This window comes from Condylura cristata, unplaced genomic scaffold (genome assembly GCF_000260355.1).
Source record: "Condylura cristata isolate star-nosed mole 26May11 unplaced genomic scaffold, ConCri1.0 scaffold00005, whole genome shotgun sequence".
In the NCBI taxonomy this organism is placed as follows: domain Eukaryota; kingdom Metazoa; phylum Chordata; class Mammalia; order Eulipotyphla; family Talpidae; genus Condylura; species Condylura cristata.
This window is the reverse complement of record NW_004567106.1, coordinates 51,864,449-51,882,332: the sequence shown is the minus strand read 5'-3', so window position 1 is coordinate 51,882,332 and position 17,884 is coordinate 51,864,449. Positions and strand designations below refer to the sequence as shown.

The window sequence follows — 17,884 nt, the reverse complement described above, 5'->3', positions numbered from 1 at the left end:
AAGGTGAACTAACCCACCACCTTTGGGACACACACCTTGGGAAGATATGCATCCTGGCATTGCCAAGAAATTAGTAACATTTCTCAAAAAAGATGACTGAAATTCAACAGGAATATAGTGCAAGAAAAACAGCATAAACCTCTAACACCGTGTTAACTACCCCTGTTTGTTTTCTTGTGTAACTTTAGCTGTCTTAATTGTCTGTGGCTCTCCATGAGCTGGAGGAAAAAAGGTCCCTTCCCAAAAAGTTACATGGACTACTCTTGCAGGTTTTATATTTGATGAAATAAGGAAGAGGACAGGAAAGATGGTAAGCACCAGTGAAACAGTGAGTCTGCTCTCTGTGGCCAGCAGGGCCCTCGATAGAGCCTCTGCTAACTATCACCAAGGTTAACAGCATCAGTTCTGGAGTCAGGCAAACCTGGCTTTAAATCCTGGCCCTGCCACCTGGTAGCTGTGTGATCTTGGGCAAGTCACTTGGACTGCCTGCCCCTCCGGTGCCTTTCTTCTGGAGCACAGTGTTGCCCTTTGGTGTAAAAACTCAATTATAGTCTATTGCCCTTGGGTTAAACGCTACATCCTAGCCACACTGAGATTTTTCTGCTCCTCCAAACACATTGGCTTTACATGTATGGCTTCTTCTTCTCCTCCCTCTTCTATGTCTTGCTATTAAAATACAAAAAGCCAGTGAACTGTCTCAAATGGACGTAACCATCTGACCTGTGCCCAGATTAAGAATCTGAATATGTCTGGTATTCTGGAAGCTTTCCTCATGCCCCTTTTCACTTTCCCCTCCCCCCCCAAAGGAGATCACTGCCCTCATATCTGTACCATAGACAACTTTTCTTACTTTGTACTCTGTCGGTAAAAACATACAGAATAGTTGCAGATACTGCTGCTGCCTAGCAAACTTCATGGTCTAAAAGAACCTAAAATCCTCACCTGCCTTCATCATTGCAGCTGTGCTCTCTGACATCTGCTTCATCTTCAAGCCTCTCAAAAAGACCTACATTCCGTGGCCATCTTCCTCTCCTCCCTGTCACTGGTCTGTGTGCTGCACCATCCCTATCATTCTACTGAAACTGCTGTTATCCGAGGACACTGGTGATTCTTCGTTGTGAGACCAAATGAGCATTTTCAGTCTTTTCCTACTTGACACTTGTAAAATGAACCACCATCTTACAGCGACTCTCCCTCTTTGGCCAATTGTGTGTTTGTTCTGTGGGTCTCCACCCATTATCTCCCACCTGGATTCATCCTACAGCCTCCCTGCCCCAAGCTGCTCTTTCAAAATCACTACTCTTACCTGTCATCACTGGTTGCCAACCTGGGGAGGCTCCCTGCCTGCAATAAAATAAATTGTAAGCTATCAATATAGCAAAGCAGGAACACTTTCTAGCCTGCTGCCCCAACCTGCTTTCCCAGACTCTGGCTAACACATGTCTTGTGTCTCGGCCTCATTGAATCTGCTATGTTTTGACCTTTCCGTAGGTGGTTCTCTTTAGCCTGGAATGTCTCGCTTCCCATTTTTCCTACAAATCTACTTGTCCTTCACATCAACTCTCTGATACCATTTCCTCTACTAGACCATGCTGGTAGAAGCTCCTTTTCTGAGCTTGTTCTGGCTACTGTAATATTAATACTAATAAACACCATTATTATAATACACTTGACTTGCTCCGAATATAACTCCTCAGGGTAGGGTCTTATTGCCTACTACATCCTAGGCACACAGTGAACGAATGGTTAACATTTATTGAGCATTTACTATGTCAGGAGCTTTCATGAATTATCTCATTCCATTCTCACCACAGCCCTATGAGGAAGGAACTGTTTTTTATCCCAATTTTGAGAGGAAACTGAAGCTTAAAGAGATTAACTAACTTGCTCAAGGTCACACAGTTGATATGTGGCAAAGCTAGGACTTGACCCCTGATTTGTTCAGGTTTGAAATATCCTCACCCTACCTCCAAAGTTGGTCTTCAGGGGTACTTTGCATAAAACTCTATCATAGGTTACAGTAGGTGTTGAGCAAATGGAACCGTTGTCCTGGGAGTAGTGAAAAGATTTCTTTACATATTCCCTCTCTTCATTACACCATGTATTTCTTAAGAAGAGGAACTGAATGCTCATTTTACTGCCACCAACACCCAGACTCCAAGCAACCGACACAGTGACTTACACAATCTTTGTGTTCACTAAATGTTTGTTGAAAAAAATAAGGGGTGTGCTGTTAAGAAACAGACTTGGGCTGTAAATCTTTTTGCACTATCAGTGCTTTTGAGCACTGTCCTGGTGTTGCAGAATCCAGCCTCACCGCTGCCTCTTCTAACCCTTTGCTCCTCAGCGGGGCCATCCCTGGCTGACCCACGCTCCACCCTGACCCCAGCCTTGCCATCCTTCCTGTCCCCGTGAAATTCCTCTGCTTGCCTTCCTGCTGTAGTGGCCTGATCACACTAAGCAAGCTCTGCCCCACCCTCTCCTCCTCTTAACCCCATGCTCCACTGAATCTGACTGCTTCCCTGGTCATTCTTGTCGGGCAGGGCAACATGACATTTATGGAGATAATTTGAACACAGTGGGGATTGTGATAAACAGGGAGTCACGAGTCACTGTAGCAATTATGAAAAGGAGGAAATTCCTAATGAAATAATGGAAGAACTGAAAGTGAGTTGTCACTGTCTTTTTCATGCCCTTATCAGTTGTTTTTTTTAATAAAGAGTTAAGCTTATCTAGGTTTGTCAATTATTTAAGACTGTTGATTGCAAGTAATAGAAGCTAGAGTAATTTGAGCAAAAGGGCATATTTATGATTACAAGGATACAGAGTCTCTAAGAATCCAAAGGTTGGAATGCCGCCAGGTGTGAGTACTGGAAATAGGACCAGAAAATAGCCTGGGATGTGAGCAGCATTCTCCTCCCGTGTCTCGGCCTTGCTGTCTCTGTACATCTGCCTTTTTCTTTTCTCTGTGTGAACCTCCTTTAGTTCACAGACTAAAGGCTGGTAGGACTACTGAGTGTATACTTGGTGGGAGTGGTTGCCCCATTAAAATTACAAATTCCCAAGGAAATTTACCTGATTGGCCCAAGATGACCCAGATGCCTGCCCCTGGTACAATCAGCAGCCACTAACAGAACAGAATGATGTTGTTCAATATGGCTTCCAGGTGCCCACCTCTATGTAAGAGAAAGAAGAAGAAAGGATCTTTGTAAATTATGCAGATTCTCCAAAAATGCCTGTTAAATTTGGCTTTTGGGTTATAGTTGTCTTGTAAGAGAATTTCAGGTGCTTTTCCAGGAATAGAACAAATTAAGGGGCTTCATTACTTCAAGATTCTCAGAAACAAATACATAAATATGAATTACCATTTGCCACACCCTAGTTAACTAATGCAATATCCCACTGGTAATTCTTTTTTTTTTTTTTTAAAGATTTATTTATTTGTGTATACAGAACTGGGGTACAGGCCAGAGGCTCAGGGGCAGTGAGAGGATTCACCAGAGACAGAATGGGAAATAGAACAGGCAGATCGACGAAGTACACTGCTGAGGGGAGCAGCGGGCGGGTCAGGAGAGGTCTGCCACGCCATGTGGTCACCTCCGGGGCAGGCGGGAATCGAACTCATGAGGAAGTGGCTTTAGCTTCTCAGTGCTGTGCTTTAACCCACTGCGCCACCAGGGAGGGCCCCACTGGTAATTCTTAATGGGTGTTTTATGTCAATATTGTTCATCAAAGGCCAAGGATCCTGGCTTCAACCAGGTGCCTCAGACTACAGCAACAAGGATGAATTAGGCTGTGTATTGTCTTTTCTCAGAAGCTTCCACAAATGATGTCCTTTCCACAAATGAGAGAACCAGAGTTCTCTCTTTCTAATAAGTCAATGTAATGAGGTCTGAGAAGACAGACTCCTTCCCTTCTGAGGGGTGAACATGTCACAAGTTTTGAGAGCACTAACCTTGACCACTGCTTCTTCATGTGGTTTGAGGTTGGGAAAGAAGGTGCTGGGATAGCTCGTTCTTTCATTCTGCTCTGGCCTTGCCAATTCAGTGATTGATCAGCCCAAGCCTGGGTAAGGGTAACCTGAAAACTTTACTCAACTCGGAAGTGGGACTGCTGGCATTAGGTTGGCCCAGGCAGTTTCAAACCTCACGTCCATTCTTGCTGGACCTAGCCCTCTGGGTATGATCATGGGCTGTGGCTCACCACGAGGGAGGTCACTTGCCGTGGGTCTTCAGAATGGGTGCACGTCTCAGCTGTGAGCAGGTGGGGCCAGAACCCTGTGCTGGAAAATGACTCTTCTCCTCCAAGACATGCTGCAGTCTCCCTGCACCTTTTCAGTGACAGCATCCTGGTTTGTCTTCCAGGCTCCCTGGGTACAGCAGGCCGTGTGTGCAACCTGACTTCCCGAGGCATGGACAGCTGTGAGGTCATGTGCTGTGGGAGAGGCTATGACACTTCCCGGGTCACCCGGATGACCAAGTGTGAGTGTAAGTTCCACTGGTGCTGTGCTGTGCGCTGTCAGGACTGCCTGGAGGCTCTGGATGTGCACACGTGCAAGGCCCCCAAGAATGCCGATTGGGCAGCTCCCACATGACCCCAGCGGAGGTCACCTTTCACCTTCCCTCTGCCAACGAATCCATTGGATCTGCAAGAACACTGGGCCTTTGGGTTCTCTCGGGGTGATCGTTCCAAGGCATGTGACCTTTGTCTCAATAAAAGCCCCTTCTCCCTCCCTCAGGGCCCAGGTCTAGAGCCACATGTTATACACAAAGCATGCCCAATTCTCTCTGACTTCCAGCATTTTGGAGTACATTTCTTCTGGTCATGACAAGGCTGTTAGAGGACATGGAGATATGGGTCTTGATCAATGTCTCCATCTAGAAGTCTCCTTTTTGTAGAGCAGTTGACCAGAGGGAGTAAGAGTATCTCAAAAGAACCTTCTGTGTCTTACTACAAATGTGCACAAATAAGAAATTCCATACTTCCATGTGGAGGGAAAAGTAAAGAAAGCAAACACAACTGCCATTGAATTAACTTTTATTCCTGAAAAGACCAAGCAAAGCTTATGCCTTATCAAGTGATCTTCACAGCCATTACCTCCTGGGGTAATTAGTCATTGCCTAAAGAAGGATGGCTTTCAATAAATTTTAAGTTTAAAACACATTTTTTTCCAGGCATTTATTACCATATTAAAAGCTGATTATCATATTAAAATCTGATGTGAGAAGGCATAATTGTTATCCTTTGGTATAATTTTGAAACTTTGAAAAAACAAAAATCTCAGAAAATGGTTGCTTTGCATTACTGCCCCCTCGAGAAAATAACCTGGAGAAATGAATAAGACTTTCTCTCACTTAGGAGCTGGAGGGCATTAAAAGGAAGATTTATTATCTGGCAGGATTCTGTAACTATTGGGTGAAAGTAGAGGAAAATAACTTAGTGAGTGGAATATTAGAAAATGTGTCTGTACAGATAAGAAAAAAAGGAAGGAATAAAATTTCTGTCTGGTATAATGCAGGTGGCCCATGGAATTTTGTAACTGAAATGGTTTTGGGAATGCAAACTTTGAGGTTGACAAGACCAGAGGACCAAAATGCTGACAGAGATCTTTCCAGAGCTAAGTTGTGGCCAGCCTTTACCCATCAGCAGATGCCTGAAATCAGTTGGCCACGTGTGCAGGCGAATCTCTGCTGGTACCCATCACCCTTCCAGCACCTCTGAGGCTTCAGGATGACAAGATACCATAGCCTAAAGCAAATGACACATGGCTTTGTGTGTAAAGTTAGTAACCCGGGCATATTATGTTACAAACAAATCTTAACTTGGAGATTACATTTAAGGGTCCTAGCTGTAATTATGGGAGCATCAATATGTAAATTGTGGTCAGCTCCTGCCACAAGCGAAACATCCAGGGAAATTGAAGAGGCTGCCTGGCCCACTTTGCAAATTAATGAAAGAAAGGTGAAGTTGATGAAGCTACTTCTCATCCTCTCTTACACTTAGGTTGGTGTTCTAAACAGAACTGTTCACAAAACTCCATTAGCTCACAGGACATTTCAATACAAACTTCTGATGTCCAACTGTTGACGCTTGCTCATTTTGATTCTTTGACCTCTATTCTTGCTTTACATTAGGACATCTAGACTGAGATCAGTGGGAAAAGCCTGCTGGAGCATCTCATCGTGATCAATATGTGCACCCTTGTCCTCTTAAAAAACGACAGGATTCTCCTTTCCTCCATTTTGAACTCCAAAATGGGTTAGCTGATGTTTCCTAAGTGGCTCTTTCCTCTTTTGAATCTATGGAGCAAGAGAGTGGGGGCAACTTGGGATGGTGAGAAGATCAGAACTGTGGGCTCAGTTTAGTCACACCAAAGCCTGCTGTGATGAAGGGGCTTTCTCAGTGGTTCCAGGCCCTCAAACTCTTCTTCCTTCTGGGAGAACTGTGAAATCATGAGTCCATGGATGTATTTAGACTTGGAAAGGCTTTTAAGGGACACCTCAACTCCCCCTAATTTGCTTCCAGGGGAACTGAGTCCAAGAAAGGTGAAAGAATCTCCACAGATACCACCGTTACCCCAGCGCTCCATTAAATAGGACTGTGGACCAAAAGTACCTGAGAAAATTAGCACTTTAGCTATTAAATGAAATTAGTTGGTCTCAGAATTAATTTGGTGGAACCTAAATAATTTTAGCATTCTAAGGGGATATTCATTATTGGCTTTTCTTTCACCCCTGAGATGACCTAACTTTTTACACTTAAGTGGTCCTTTCTGATAAGAAACAAGGGGGCAAGCCACAGCCATATAGAAATGTGCATACATTGCCCTGCAGGTAAGGGAGACCCCCAGCTCAAGTGGCAGTGGGTGAGCCTTTGAAGGAGCAAAATAAGAAAGTCAGATACTTTTATCTGCTTTTACTTCTAAAAGAGAAAATCTTCATTATTTGAAAAAAAAAATTGTGAAAACAGGCGAAATCATTTGAAACTCATTTTCCTTAGGATTTGATAGAGGATCAGTATCTGACTATCCTAATATAGGCTAAACCTTCATTATCTGAGAACTCAAGGAACTGTATAGCACAAGCTACTTAAAACAGAATAATGAGAGTCTACTCCAGTGAGACATCCTCACAAATTCCCCCAATAACAATCTTACAAAGTTTTCTAGTCCAAGATGACACTTTATTTTCTACAAAATCTGAAATATCCCTACACAATAGAAGATCTTGACTGTTCTGCTGAAATTTCCTACAATAAAAATGTAATCTGCACATGCCTGAGACTTAGCAAATGGGTTGTTTTCTTCAATAGTTTTGCACAGACCACAAACTGGTCTGTGATGCTGACGGATCTCCTCTGTATTCTGTGAACACACTTTGTCAGAGGTCTTTCTCATTACAGTAGACTGGACAGCCCCTCTCACTCTGGAAGACTTAACACCCTGCCATGAGAGACATTCTATCCCCTCAGACGGCTTCCGCTCAAGCACAAAATCCCCATGCTCAGCTCAGTGATGGGGCCCTGGCATGTTACTTGAAACAGATGCTTCGGGACAGAAGTGGCAGAGACATAGGGCACCCCAGGACACTGGCTCTCTGCTCTTCTTTTATATGGGTGTTACCAGATTGAAACAAACAACCTAGTGGAGCAATGAAATGGCAATTTAGTCTCCACAGGGTCAGGTAATGGGAGGAGGAGCGAGGGAAAGTGTTGCAGAACCCTTCTCAAAAACCCAGGTGAGGTTGCGAGGTGAGGTGGCGAGTCACTTTTTCAGCTCTATTGGTAACCTCTACTCTTCCTTCAGCTTCTGCTTTCCTGTCCCCTCCCAGCTCCTACTTCCAGAGGAGGCCCAGAGGCCCAGGCATTGTCCAGAACCTGCAGCCCCATTGTGTATCTCTACTAGAGGCAGCCAACTTTCTTACGAGGGGTTTCCAATTGTCAGAACCATATTCCTTTATACTGGAAACGTTACAAAGCTTAAAAAACCTACATTTCCTTTTTAAAAGAGGTATTTTTACAGTCAGAAAATCCAGCTTCACATGGACATTTTTTGGCCTTATTAACTTATTAAGGAATCTTACATCAACTCTACAAGAGCTAAAGCAGTTCTCTCACTCGGAAGCAGCCAACATGACCAAGCATGTGCTTGGACTTGATGGCATTTTCAGGCCTGGATATTGTTATTACTTCTCCTTTATTAAAGGTTGGCTCGGGGCTGGTGTTGTCTCGCTCAGCTGAAGAACATTCACCTCCCCACTTGCCTGCTCTCAAAATAAAGGCTCAGAGAGGCGTCCAGTGGACCAGAACCACTCTTTTGTGTCTATTTACCGCACTTCAACCTGGGTTTCCTTATCCTAAGAGCAAGGGTTGTTCTCTTAACAAATAGATCTCACCAGTTCCAAAGCTGGTAAACTGCTTCTGTCAGGCCTGTGCTGACCTTCTGCAAAGCAATCCGCTGGGGTAAGCTGACAGCTAAGTCGTGCTTATTTTGACCTTCTCCTTACCTAGGCAGAGAAAATTCTCACTCATCCATGAGAATGTGCTTTACATTTTTCTAAGGATCAGTGAGGTGACAGGTAGTTTGTAAAGCCAAACATGATCATTATTTTTCTAAATCATAGTTGTTTCAGTTCTAGTTTTTTTTTCTAATATTCACATGGATTCCTGTTTAACCAAACCTCCCACTTCCACAAGCTAATAAATGTGTCACGCAGATTGTTACAAAGAACTATTGTTATTTACAAGTCTACATTTTCTGTGAAATCAAAACATAATAAAGTGAATTTTCAGTGCTGACTTTGTTATTTTAAATGTCTTGCCAAACCCTCTGGTGAAAAGAAATCCCTGCAGGTTATGGGAACTATTCCCTTGTCCTTTCTCAGGACCACATTTAATACAACTTGATCAAGAGGTGTCTTTCAAGACTGTAAAGATTTTCAGGAACGTCAACTGACTTATCTTACTGTAACTATTCTTATAAGTTCATGGGTAAGACATTCTGAACTGAGAAATGACTCCATATTTCCACCCTGTGTTCTCCTGTGGTCACCATGGAACTGCTTGCCCCTGTTGGTGCCAGCATACTTTTGTGGTGTTTGTTAATTCAATATCTCTCTGCAGCAACCAGTTGCCCCCCTCCATTGACTTTTCTGAATTATTGCTTTCCACATAAGTACTTGTTCATGCCTGAAATGGCATTTTCTCAGCCTGTCTAGAAATACAGTATCGCTTGATTCAACATTGAAATATTTGTATCCTAATTGTGTGTGCTACTTATATACAAGCAACAAAAATGGAAATCAAATCTTCCCCCAGCAAAAGAAATCCATGCACCCTCTTTTCTTTTGCCCAGTGAATTATGTTTTGGGGTGACCTGACTGAGCAGTTCAGTACCCCCAAGATGGCCCCATAGTCAGGAAGCTTGCTATCCCTCTAACACTCCATCATTCTTTCTAGAACTATTTCACTTGGATGATCTGAAGACGATATGGTAACATATCTCTCTGTGTTCTTCAAAGGACATTTTCCTTCAAGTGTTTTTGCCTAGATATTGTCAATGAAATTTCCCTATTATCTAATCCTTTGTGAAAGCTGTTCTGTGCATTTGTAGAGTCTTTAGAAGAAGTCCTGGTCCCTAGCCACTAATCACTAGGAACATCTTCTCTGCTCCCCAATTGTTACAACCAAAAGTGTCTCCAGACATAAAATCCCCAGTGGGGAAGGGTAATAGTGAAACTGTTTCTGGTTGGGATTCAGTGATCTAACACTTGGGGTAAGTACTCTATTGAAATAAAAGCCTTATATTTTCCTGTCATTTTCAGTTTAGGAACACTTCACAGGGTGTATAAGCCTAATGGGATTCAGCTAATGACACATTATTCATGTATCAGACTAGTGGGCAGGAATCTTTTGGAGGAGGGTGTGATTGTAGGAGTATCATGGAGAGCAACAAGAGGAGGCCTGAGGACTGAAATTCACTTGGATCTACACTGTGGGTCTGAATGTATAGGAAAGTATAGGGCTTCTGGGTTCCTGGGGGATGGTTGCTAACTGGGGGCAATCAAAGGAAGGATGGATGATTTACAAAGAGAAACAAGAGAAACAACAGTGTGGAATGTGGTTTTAGAAGCCAGAGGCAGAATTTTTCTTAGAACGCCTCAGTTTTATAACACTCAGAGAAAAAAAAAAAAAGTCCCTAGGAAATGGTCTGGAAGGTGGAGAGTGAGAGCACTGTTACCCTGCATAGAATAGTTGAATGTGTTTGAGTTTCTCTGGACAGAGGAGAAGGTCATAATAAAGGGGGCTGCTGCAAAGCAGAGAAAGTCTATTTCAAGCACAGACAGTGGGGACTTGAAAGCCAGAGTGGGTATCACTTTCAAATTGATTATGGAAACACATCTCCATCCCCCACCGCCAACACATATACACTAGCAGTTGGCCCTACTGCAGGTAACCCTAACCTTGCCTGGGTGATATTTTAGTAGAGCAAAGCAAAGTACTGTTCAATACATGCTAGTGAGAAGTGGGAAAGAGCACATGATAGATACAAGATGAAACAGAGTACAGAAAGAACAGACACCTCACCGAAGAAAGCAAGGATAGCCCAGCTGGGTGGAGAATTTGGGACTAGATAACAACTAGCTGAAAGAATCAGAGGGCCCTCTCTGGTGGTGCAACAGGTTAAAGCACAACACTATGACTATCACAGCCCCTGAAGAATGAGTTCAATCCCTGGCCAGGTTGGTGACCCACATGGCGTGGCAGACCTTTCCTGACTCATCCGCTGCTCCCCTCAGCATTGTATTTCCGTCGATCTGCCTGTTATGGTCCCCACTCTGTCTCTGATGAATCCTCTCACCACCCCTGCACCTCTGGCTTGTACCCCAGTTCTGTATGCATAAATAAATAAATCTCTAAGAAAAGAAAAGAATTATAAAGTCTCTTTTCTTTTTCTTGACAGTTTTTCCAGGATCCCTTAAAGTAGTAAAGAGCAGAAAGCAATCACTTAGATGATGATTCTTTATCTGCTCTTGATGCTATTATCTAGTTCTAGATAATAAAGCAAGGTCAAAATCTCATCAACACATCGATTTGCTTTTTAGACTATTTTTGGATTTATAACTTGATTTTGTAATTTCCAAGTAGTTACTTACCCTGTGAAAGCCCCTGTAATTGAATCACAGGCCTGGATTTCCCCAGCCAGTCTACCCAATCCTATTTTAATAGCATTGAACAGACTTTTTTAAGATCCACAGACAAGAAGAATCACATTACTGCCCGTAAACCCAATTCAAATAATTAAATGACGAAGATGCATCCAGTATCCAGTCCACTGAATTGCTCACACCCATTACTTCAGCAGAGATTGGGGAGCTTTGCAAACCCATCTGTAAATGTTTAGCGGTTTCATGTTACACAGGTGGAGGTCACACACCAGCTGAACAAAATGTGAATTGGAGTCTCCAAAAGTCTACTTCCCATTTAAACTTTGGCATCCACCCCTTGATCATTACTCTCCAATAGTAATGATGAAGACCTCATGAAAGGCCTTGAACTCAGAGTCATCATTATAAAATCATGCTTCATTAAGACAAATATTCCCAGAGTAAAAGTAGAACTAGAAGAAGGGAGTACAGGTTTAATTTTCCTATATATTACTGTAACTAAAGCAATGCCTTATCTTCTCAGCAACTCTCATGAAAATAAGCACTACCATTTTTTAAAATATTTACACCAGCCCTTGGAGATTTTTATTACAAGCATGATTCACAGATGAGAAATGTTCCTCTTCTATAAGGGCTGAGAGACTGGAATAAGAAAACCTGAGTAAACTGTCTATACAGACAAATGAATTTGAATGCTTCTTCTGGCCATTCTTAATCATTCATTCACTGATGATTTTCTTTTATATTTTCTGAACTGACTGAATGATTAGGTCAAGATAATCCCTCTGATTTTCATATTGTAGGCATGTAACTAAACAAAAAGTAATTGAACAGTTACTTTTTCCTGTCATAAAGAAATGATATTTCAACTGAGTAGTGAGGTTATATACTTCTAGAAAGTTGAGAGTGAGGATTCATGGAGTCACAGAATACCATATTTAGAAAGAACAATGTATACAATTTATTCCAATCTCTACATTTTATTCAGAGGGAAACAAAAGAAATTTCATGGTTCAGACTGTGATGTAAGCAAGACTCTCTGAATCATCTTCAGGGAAGAACAGTTATTAATTCAATCAGTCTGGATTGAGCATCTCCTGTGAGGCAACCACTCTGCTACGTACTTGCAAATGCAAGAGTGATTAAGACAGACAGGCCCTTGCTGAGGGCCTTCTGGGAGGGCTAACACCAAACATGTGTACTTTACTACTTACTTTACAAGCTGTTCTACATGCACAATTGGGTTTTGTCCTTAGAACCACCCTCAGATCTAAATCAGATTATCCTCTGTTTTCAGATGAGGCAAGTTTCAGAGAAATTTAGTAATTTGCCCAAGATCATACAAAGTTTTAAGGGGGCAGAGCCAGGATATTTGTCTCTTAACTTGTGTTTCTAGTATACCAGAACTCCCTCCAACTAAAATGCAGTGAGGGATACTTGTCCAATGGGCTATTGGACAATGTGGTCCCATAGCCACATTTTTCCAATGGAAAATATATATATATATGGACTACTCAAGGATTTCTGATGTCATTTATACATGATCCAGGCAGGAAAACATAGGTAGGTAGAAGTTTAACAAAACTTTACCAGAGAGCAAGTGACCTTTAGTTACACATTTAGAAAAGTATTTCATTTAAAATAAAAAAGATTTGAGATTCTCCTAGAAAACCTGAAATATCTGATCATAAGAAACTACTTTCTCTGTCATTGAAAAGTCAGTTCACAATTGATGATTCAAAAATATTATGTATCAATTCAAACATGGAGTGAATCATGATTTAAGTGTTTTCTGACATTAACAGTATTGATTACTAAGGCTAAAATGGCAACTTTTTTTAAATTTCATAATAGTCTTGCCCTCTTACACTGAAGAAGGAATGTAGTTAAAATTTTAGCAACAATACCACAAAAATATTTTTCAAAAGTGTATTTAAATGTAATAATGTGTTTAAAATATCTTTAAAAGCACAACATGCATGTATATATACAGATCTATTTGCAATCATAATTTTTCATTTGTAATCATAATATTTTAATTGTATAATAGGAAGTATGGTTGGTCTTTCTCTTTAGAAGCAAACTGGGAAGATTTGTATAGCCCCAAATTATTAGATCTTTCAAGGGTTAACAGGTGATCTTTCTTCTACCTTTTGATCTTGAAGCAGGTGCTGTTTCTAAGCAGACATTACTCAGCTCCAGTTTACTTCACACTTAGTCCAACCTTATAGTTGAGATTGTTCTGATAGTAAAGAGATTAGCCAAAAGAAAGTCTTCTCAGAATATAAGAGAGCCAGGACATGTCCTTACATGAATATTTGAGAAATATAGGGGATGGAGAGAAAATCGTTGTCTACATGGAATGTTAAAAGATGGGTGATGGAGGCCCTCCCTGGTGGCGCAACAGGTTAAAGCACAGCACTATGATGCTAGAAGCAGCCTCTTCAAGAGTTTGATCCCCAGCCAGGGAGGTGTCCCACATTGCATGGTAGACCTCTCCTGACCCACCCACTGCTCCCCTCAGCAGTGTACTTCGTTGATCTTCCTGTCCTGCTCTCCATTCTGTCTCTGGTGAAGCCTCTCATTGTCCCTGTACCTCTTGACTATACCCCAGTTCTATATGCATAAATAAATAAATCTTTAAAAAAACAAAGATGGGTGATGAAGAAGGCGAATTTTTATTACAATTACTCTGAAAGTATATGAATAGGTTTATATTCATGCTTATTCAAGATGAAAATAAATTTCCCCTGGTATACACTTTGTGAGAAAGCTGCTAAGAGATGGAGAAGGTGATCATTAAAGAAAGCAAATAAATAAATAAGATATAGGGAGTATAATCCTGCCTAGACGATATTCATTTTTTTTTTAGCAATAAGTAGGTAAGATGGTATCCAAGAGCAATTTTCCTTTTTCTCTGACACATAAGCAATTTTCCTTCCAATAATTATAGCAGAATAAAACCCCCAGATTGATTAAATTGATAACATTGAATGGCAATCACTCATCTTCAAATTCCATTTTCCTTTTAGTATAACACCTAAAATTCTCACCCTTACAAATGCCACCTAGAGATTAAGAAGCTATCTTCTGAGGTAATAATGCATACTTCATTTCTTAATTCATTGTCTCGTCAACAAATTTCTGGCATAATTTATAATCTACCAAATATTTCCTCAAGAGTTAGAGAAACAGCATTGAATATGTAAGTAAATTAAATGAGACTTCTATTTCTTATAATATGACAGACTACATATCCCCCCCCCCAAAAAAAAAGCCTCCTGTTGCAAAACTCTTAGAAATTCTACATAAGATAAAATGAGCATTCTTAGAGAAGTATAAATAACCTTTTCCTTCCCCATTCTCAAATACAGGAAAACTCCAAAGGCCTAAAATGAAGAGAAAACTGTAAACTCAAGTTTTGATATCAAAGTAAAGGTTTACTAATTTCCCTGTCTAGAAGACTGCAGTTTAAAGCCCATCAGTTTAAACAATACGGTCTTAGGTCTTCCCAAAATGAGGAATTAGAATTAGGATACAACATCCCATTCTCTCTGTCATAAAATCAAAACTTTCAAAGAACCAGTCATTAAGAGAAAAATCAGATTCCAGCAGAAAGAATTAATCAGGAACTAATATGATATGAAGAGGGGTTGGGGTAGGGAAAAATTGGTTAATCAAAATAAATGTACATCTTTAACCTTTTACAGCTACCAGATTCTCCTCACCTTAGTTTGATGTTAGAATTTATATAGCTTGAATGCTCTGGAATGGCTCAGGCAAGAAATTAATCCCTCTAAGACTTTTAAACAAATAAAAACCCTTTCAAGATTGAGTTGCCTATGATTTATAATGAAAGAATGAAATCTCTTTGAGGATCACATTTTTCAAACATACTGTAAAGCTTCAGTAAACCTGAGTTCCTAATCCAAAATTACAAAACAGTTTATCAGATAAGCCACAATTATTGAGAATGCATAGAAAAAACTAACCACAGACTTTGACTCAAGAATATCAGATAATAAAATTGTTATAGATTTTATAGAGTTGACTAAAAAAAAAGTCTAAAAATAATAAAATAAAATGAAACATATATAGAATTAAGACATAATACTTGAAAGAAAAGATTAAATTAAAAGTTAGTTTCAAAAGAAATAAAAATGATACCCAGAAATTTTAAAATGTAACCACTGATATTAAAAACTTAGTGAGTTTCTACTTATGGTCACATCTGAGTAAAGTCTTTTCCCTGCTGCCATCATGTATAATCAAATTCTCCCAAAGAATTGCAGAAACTTTTCCTAAAAGATTTGATTTTAAAATAACCAATCAGGGACCAAGGAGCCATTCTGAGCCATAGGAAATAATCATAGATTGTGTGGTAAAGAAGAATCCAAACATCAAGCACTCTGGTTCTCTTCTTTTGCTTAGCTTTGTTTTTCTTAGTAGTAATTAAAATCTGCCATTGTTTATAACTACTGGTGTTGCTAAACCACCACCAACACTCCTATAAGCAAATGAGAAAAGAGTAACTTAAGATGCCAAAAGAAGAGAGTTCCAAGAGTTGTGTGGTCAGATTGGAAATAGTAATCAGCTTTTTCCTTTGAAAAAGCTAGTTTTGTCAGAACAAAGTTTGGAGGGTTGAAGAGGGGATGTGTGAAAAGATACCAGAGACAGATTGTTGAGTATGAAGTCTAGAGAGGGGATAAGAAGATACTCCATGACAGCTTCAGGAAGAGGCAAGATTGAAGAGTGGTATATATATATGTATGAAAATATTTGACCATTCACTTAGCTCAATGAAAGAGGGACATGAAATAGAGACAAGAAAGAGGAATTAGTGATGTAGTCATATCCTGGAGGAGAGTGGAGCACTTAAAGCAAAAAAAAAAAAAAAAATAGATTTGGAAGAAAATGAAGATGAGTTGTTAACAGAGATTTAGTAAAACATTTTTAAAGGGCATAAAGTGTCCGTATGAGATGAATGAGAGACACAGAGACAAGAGACCAATGATAGATAGAGACATATGGATGGTAAGAGGTTGAGCAGCAAGAACAGAAGTTTGTGATAAGCAAGACTTGAAGAAAAACAAGGTGTAGTTGAGTGCAGCAGCAATCAACTGCTGAGAGAAACTCTGATGCTGGTCAGGAATCGTTTCAATGACAACCATGGGATCCTGGTAGAACTGAGGAGGTAACCTGAAGGGAGCTGGGAGCCTACGAGATCAAGTAAGGTAAAGACAAAGGTTCTCATGGATCCTAAGAGAAGACTTACTGGGGGAAATTAACATAGAAAAAAGATTGTCTTCATGGAAGGAAAAGTAAAGCATCCTAGTTTTGGAAATATAGTTACAAAGGGATGAGTGTATGGTTTGGCTTTGATAGTAGAATTTAGAAATCAAAACAAAATGAGATTATGACTGGGAAAGTCTTTCCTAAGCTATAAAATACTAATTATGTTTTATATGTTGTTTTCATTATTTTTGGAATGCATGGGTCAAGGAACTGTAGAGATGACCTGGTATGTGAGTCATCTGTGTGGACACTGAGGTTGCCCAGAATGATGGCAAGGAAAGGAATGGGAGGATAGTTTCTTTTTTTATTAGAGAATATGGAAAAATACCCACTAACCATGGATTACAAGGAAAAAGATGGTATATCTTCATGTTGGACACTGGCCTAAAAAGAAGGATGGTTTGTTTAACAAAGGTATTATTGAAACATCTAGGAGACAGCACTATGGGATGACAAGAATTCTAACCTTTATCCCAGGCTACAGGAGAACAATCTCCATTTCAAAGGTATTGAAGACAAAAGAAGTCATCAAACATGTTTAAGGAAGACTCTTGATGCAACAAACAACAATCCTTCAAAATCACACACACACAAACACACACACACACACACACACACACACACACACACATGGCGGGGACTTATTATAAGGCTATATAGAGCCCTGAAAGAATTCCAGACAGGAACAACTGGGTTTTGACTAAGCTGACATTCGTTTCCAGAAAGATGTTAGAGACATCTTTCCACTTTTGGTACACTCTGATGGCCCCTCTGCTTCTCTGTGGGTCACCCCTTCCTCTTTCTTAGCTTCTTCCTTCACTTGTTTAAAGTGCTGTATGACCCAAGTTCACTGCTGGCTCCAACTCTTCATCATGACCTCACACTTCCCACACCCTGTCTCTCCTTCTCTCTCCTCTGGTTCAGTGAGAGAAAGAAACTAAGCCTGTCTCACCAGCATGTCAAAGGCTTTAGCCCACTTTTGGACTGGTTGTCCAGACGTCAGACAGTTCCCCTCCTGGGAAGCCTTATAGGATCCAAGTGTATTCAGGAGAGGTGGTGTAGAAGGCAGAAATTTTGCATATGTGTCACTGAAAAGGAATCTCAAGACTTCATTAAGTTCGAGGATGGAGGGAGTGCGAGTAGCCACACTAAAGAAGCCCGAAGTGAAAAGGACCTGGGGGAAGGTTGGCAGAGACAGAGACCCTGAGAAACGGGATCAAGTAGCTACATGGTGAGGGCTATATTTCATGTTGTCATGGCAAATCAAAGAGTTGGGCTATAGACTGAACAGAAAGGCTCACTAAACTGTGCTTGAGCACTGTGCGGAATGCCAGCTCACGTTAACTCCTGTGCCATTCAAAACCTGGAGGGGAATAAATGGGCACATCCAAAGACATACTCTGGATGCAGCTCTTCAAACTGAG

The 17,884-nt window shown here is 40.7% G+C and overlaps 1 protein-coding gene across 2 annotated transcripts in view; it reads left to right on the top strand.

Moving 5' to 3' along the window:
- The window catches only part of WNT2 (wingless-type MMTV integration site family member 2), a 41,736-nt gene extending 32,953 nt beyond the window's left edge, over positions 1-8,783 (top strand). The window contains exons 5-6 of one of the 2 annotated variants that reach the window (XM_012721083.1): positions 4,365-4,487; positions 6,135-8,783. In XM_012721083.1, the coding sequence (XP_012576537.1) occupies positions 4,365-4,487; positions 6,135-6,136 (125 nt within the window). In that variant the 3' untranslated portion in view covers positions 6,137-8,783. Of the gene's footprint in view, positions 1-4,364 lie in introns of both variants that reach the window. The other variant, XM_004676971.2, reaches the window with a different exon arrangement.
- Positions 8,784-17,884: the final 9,101 nt, after the last annotated feature.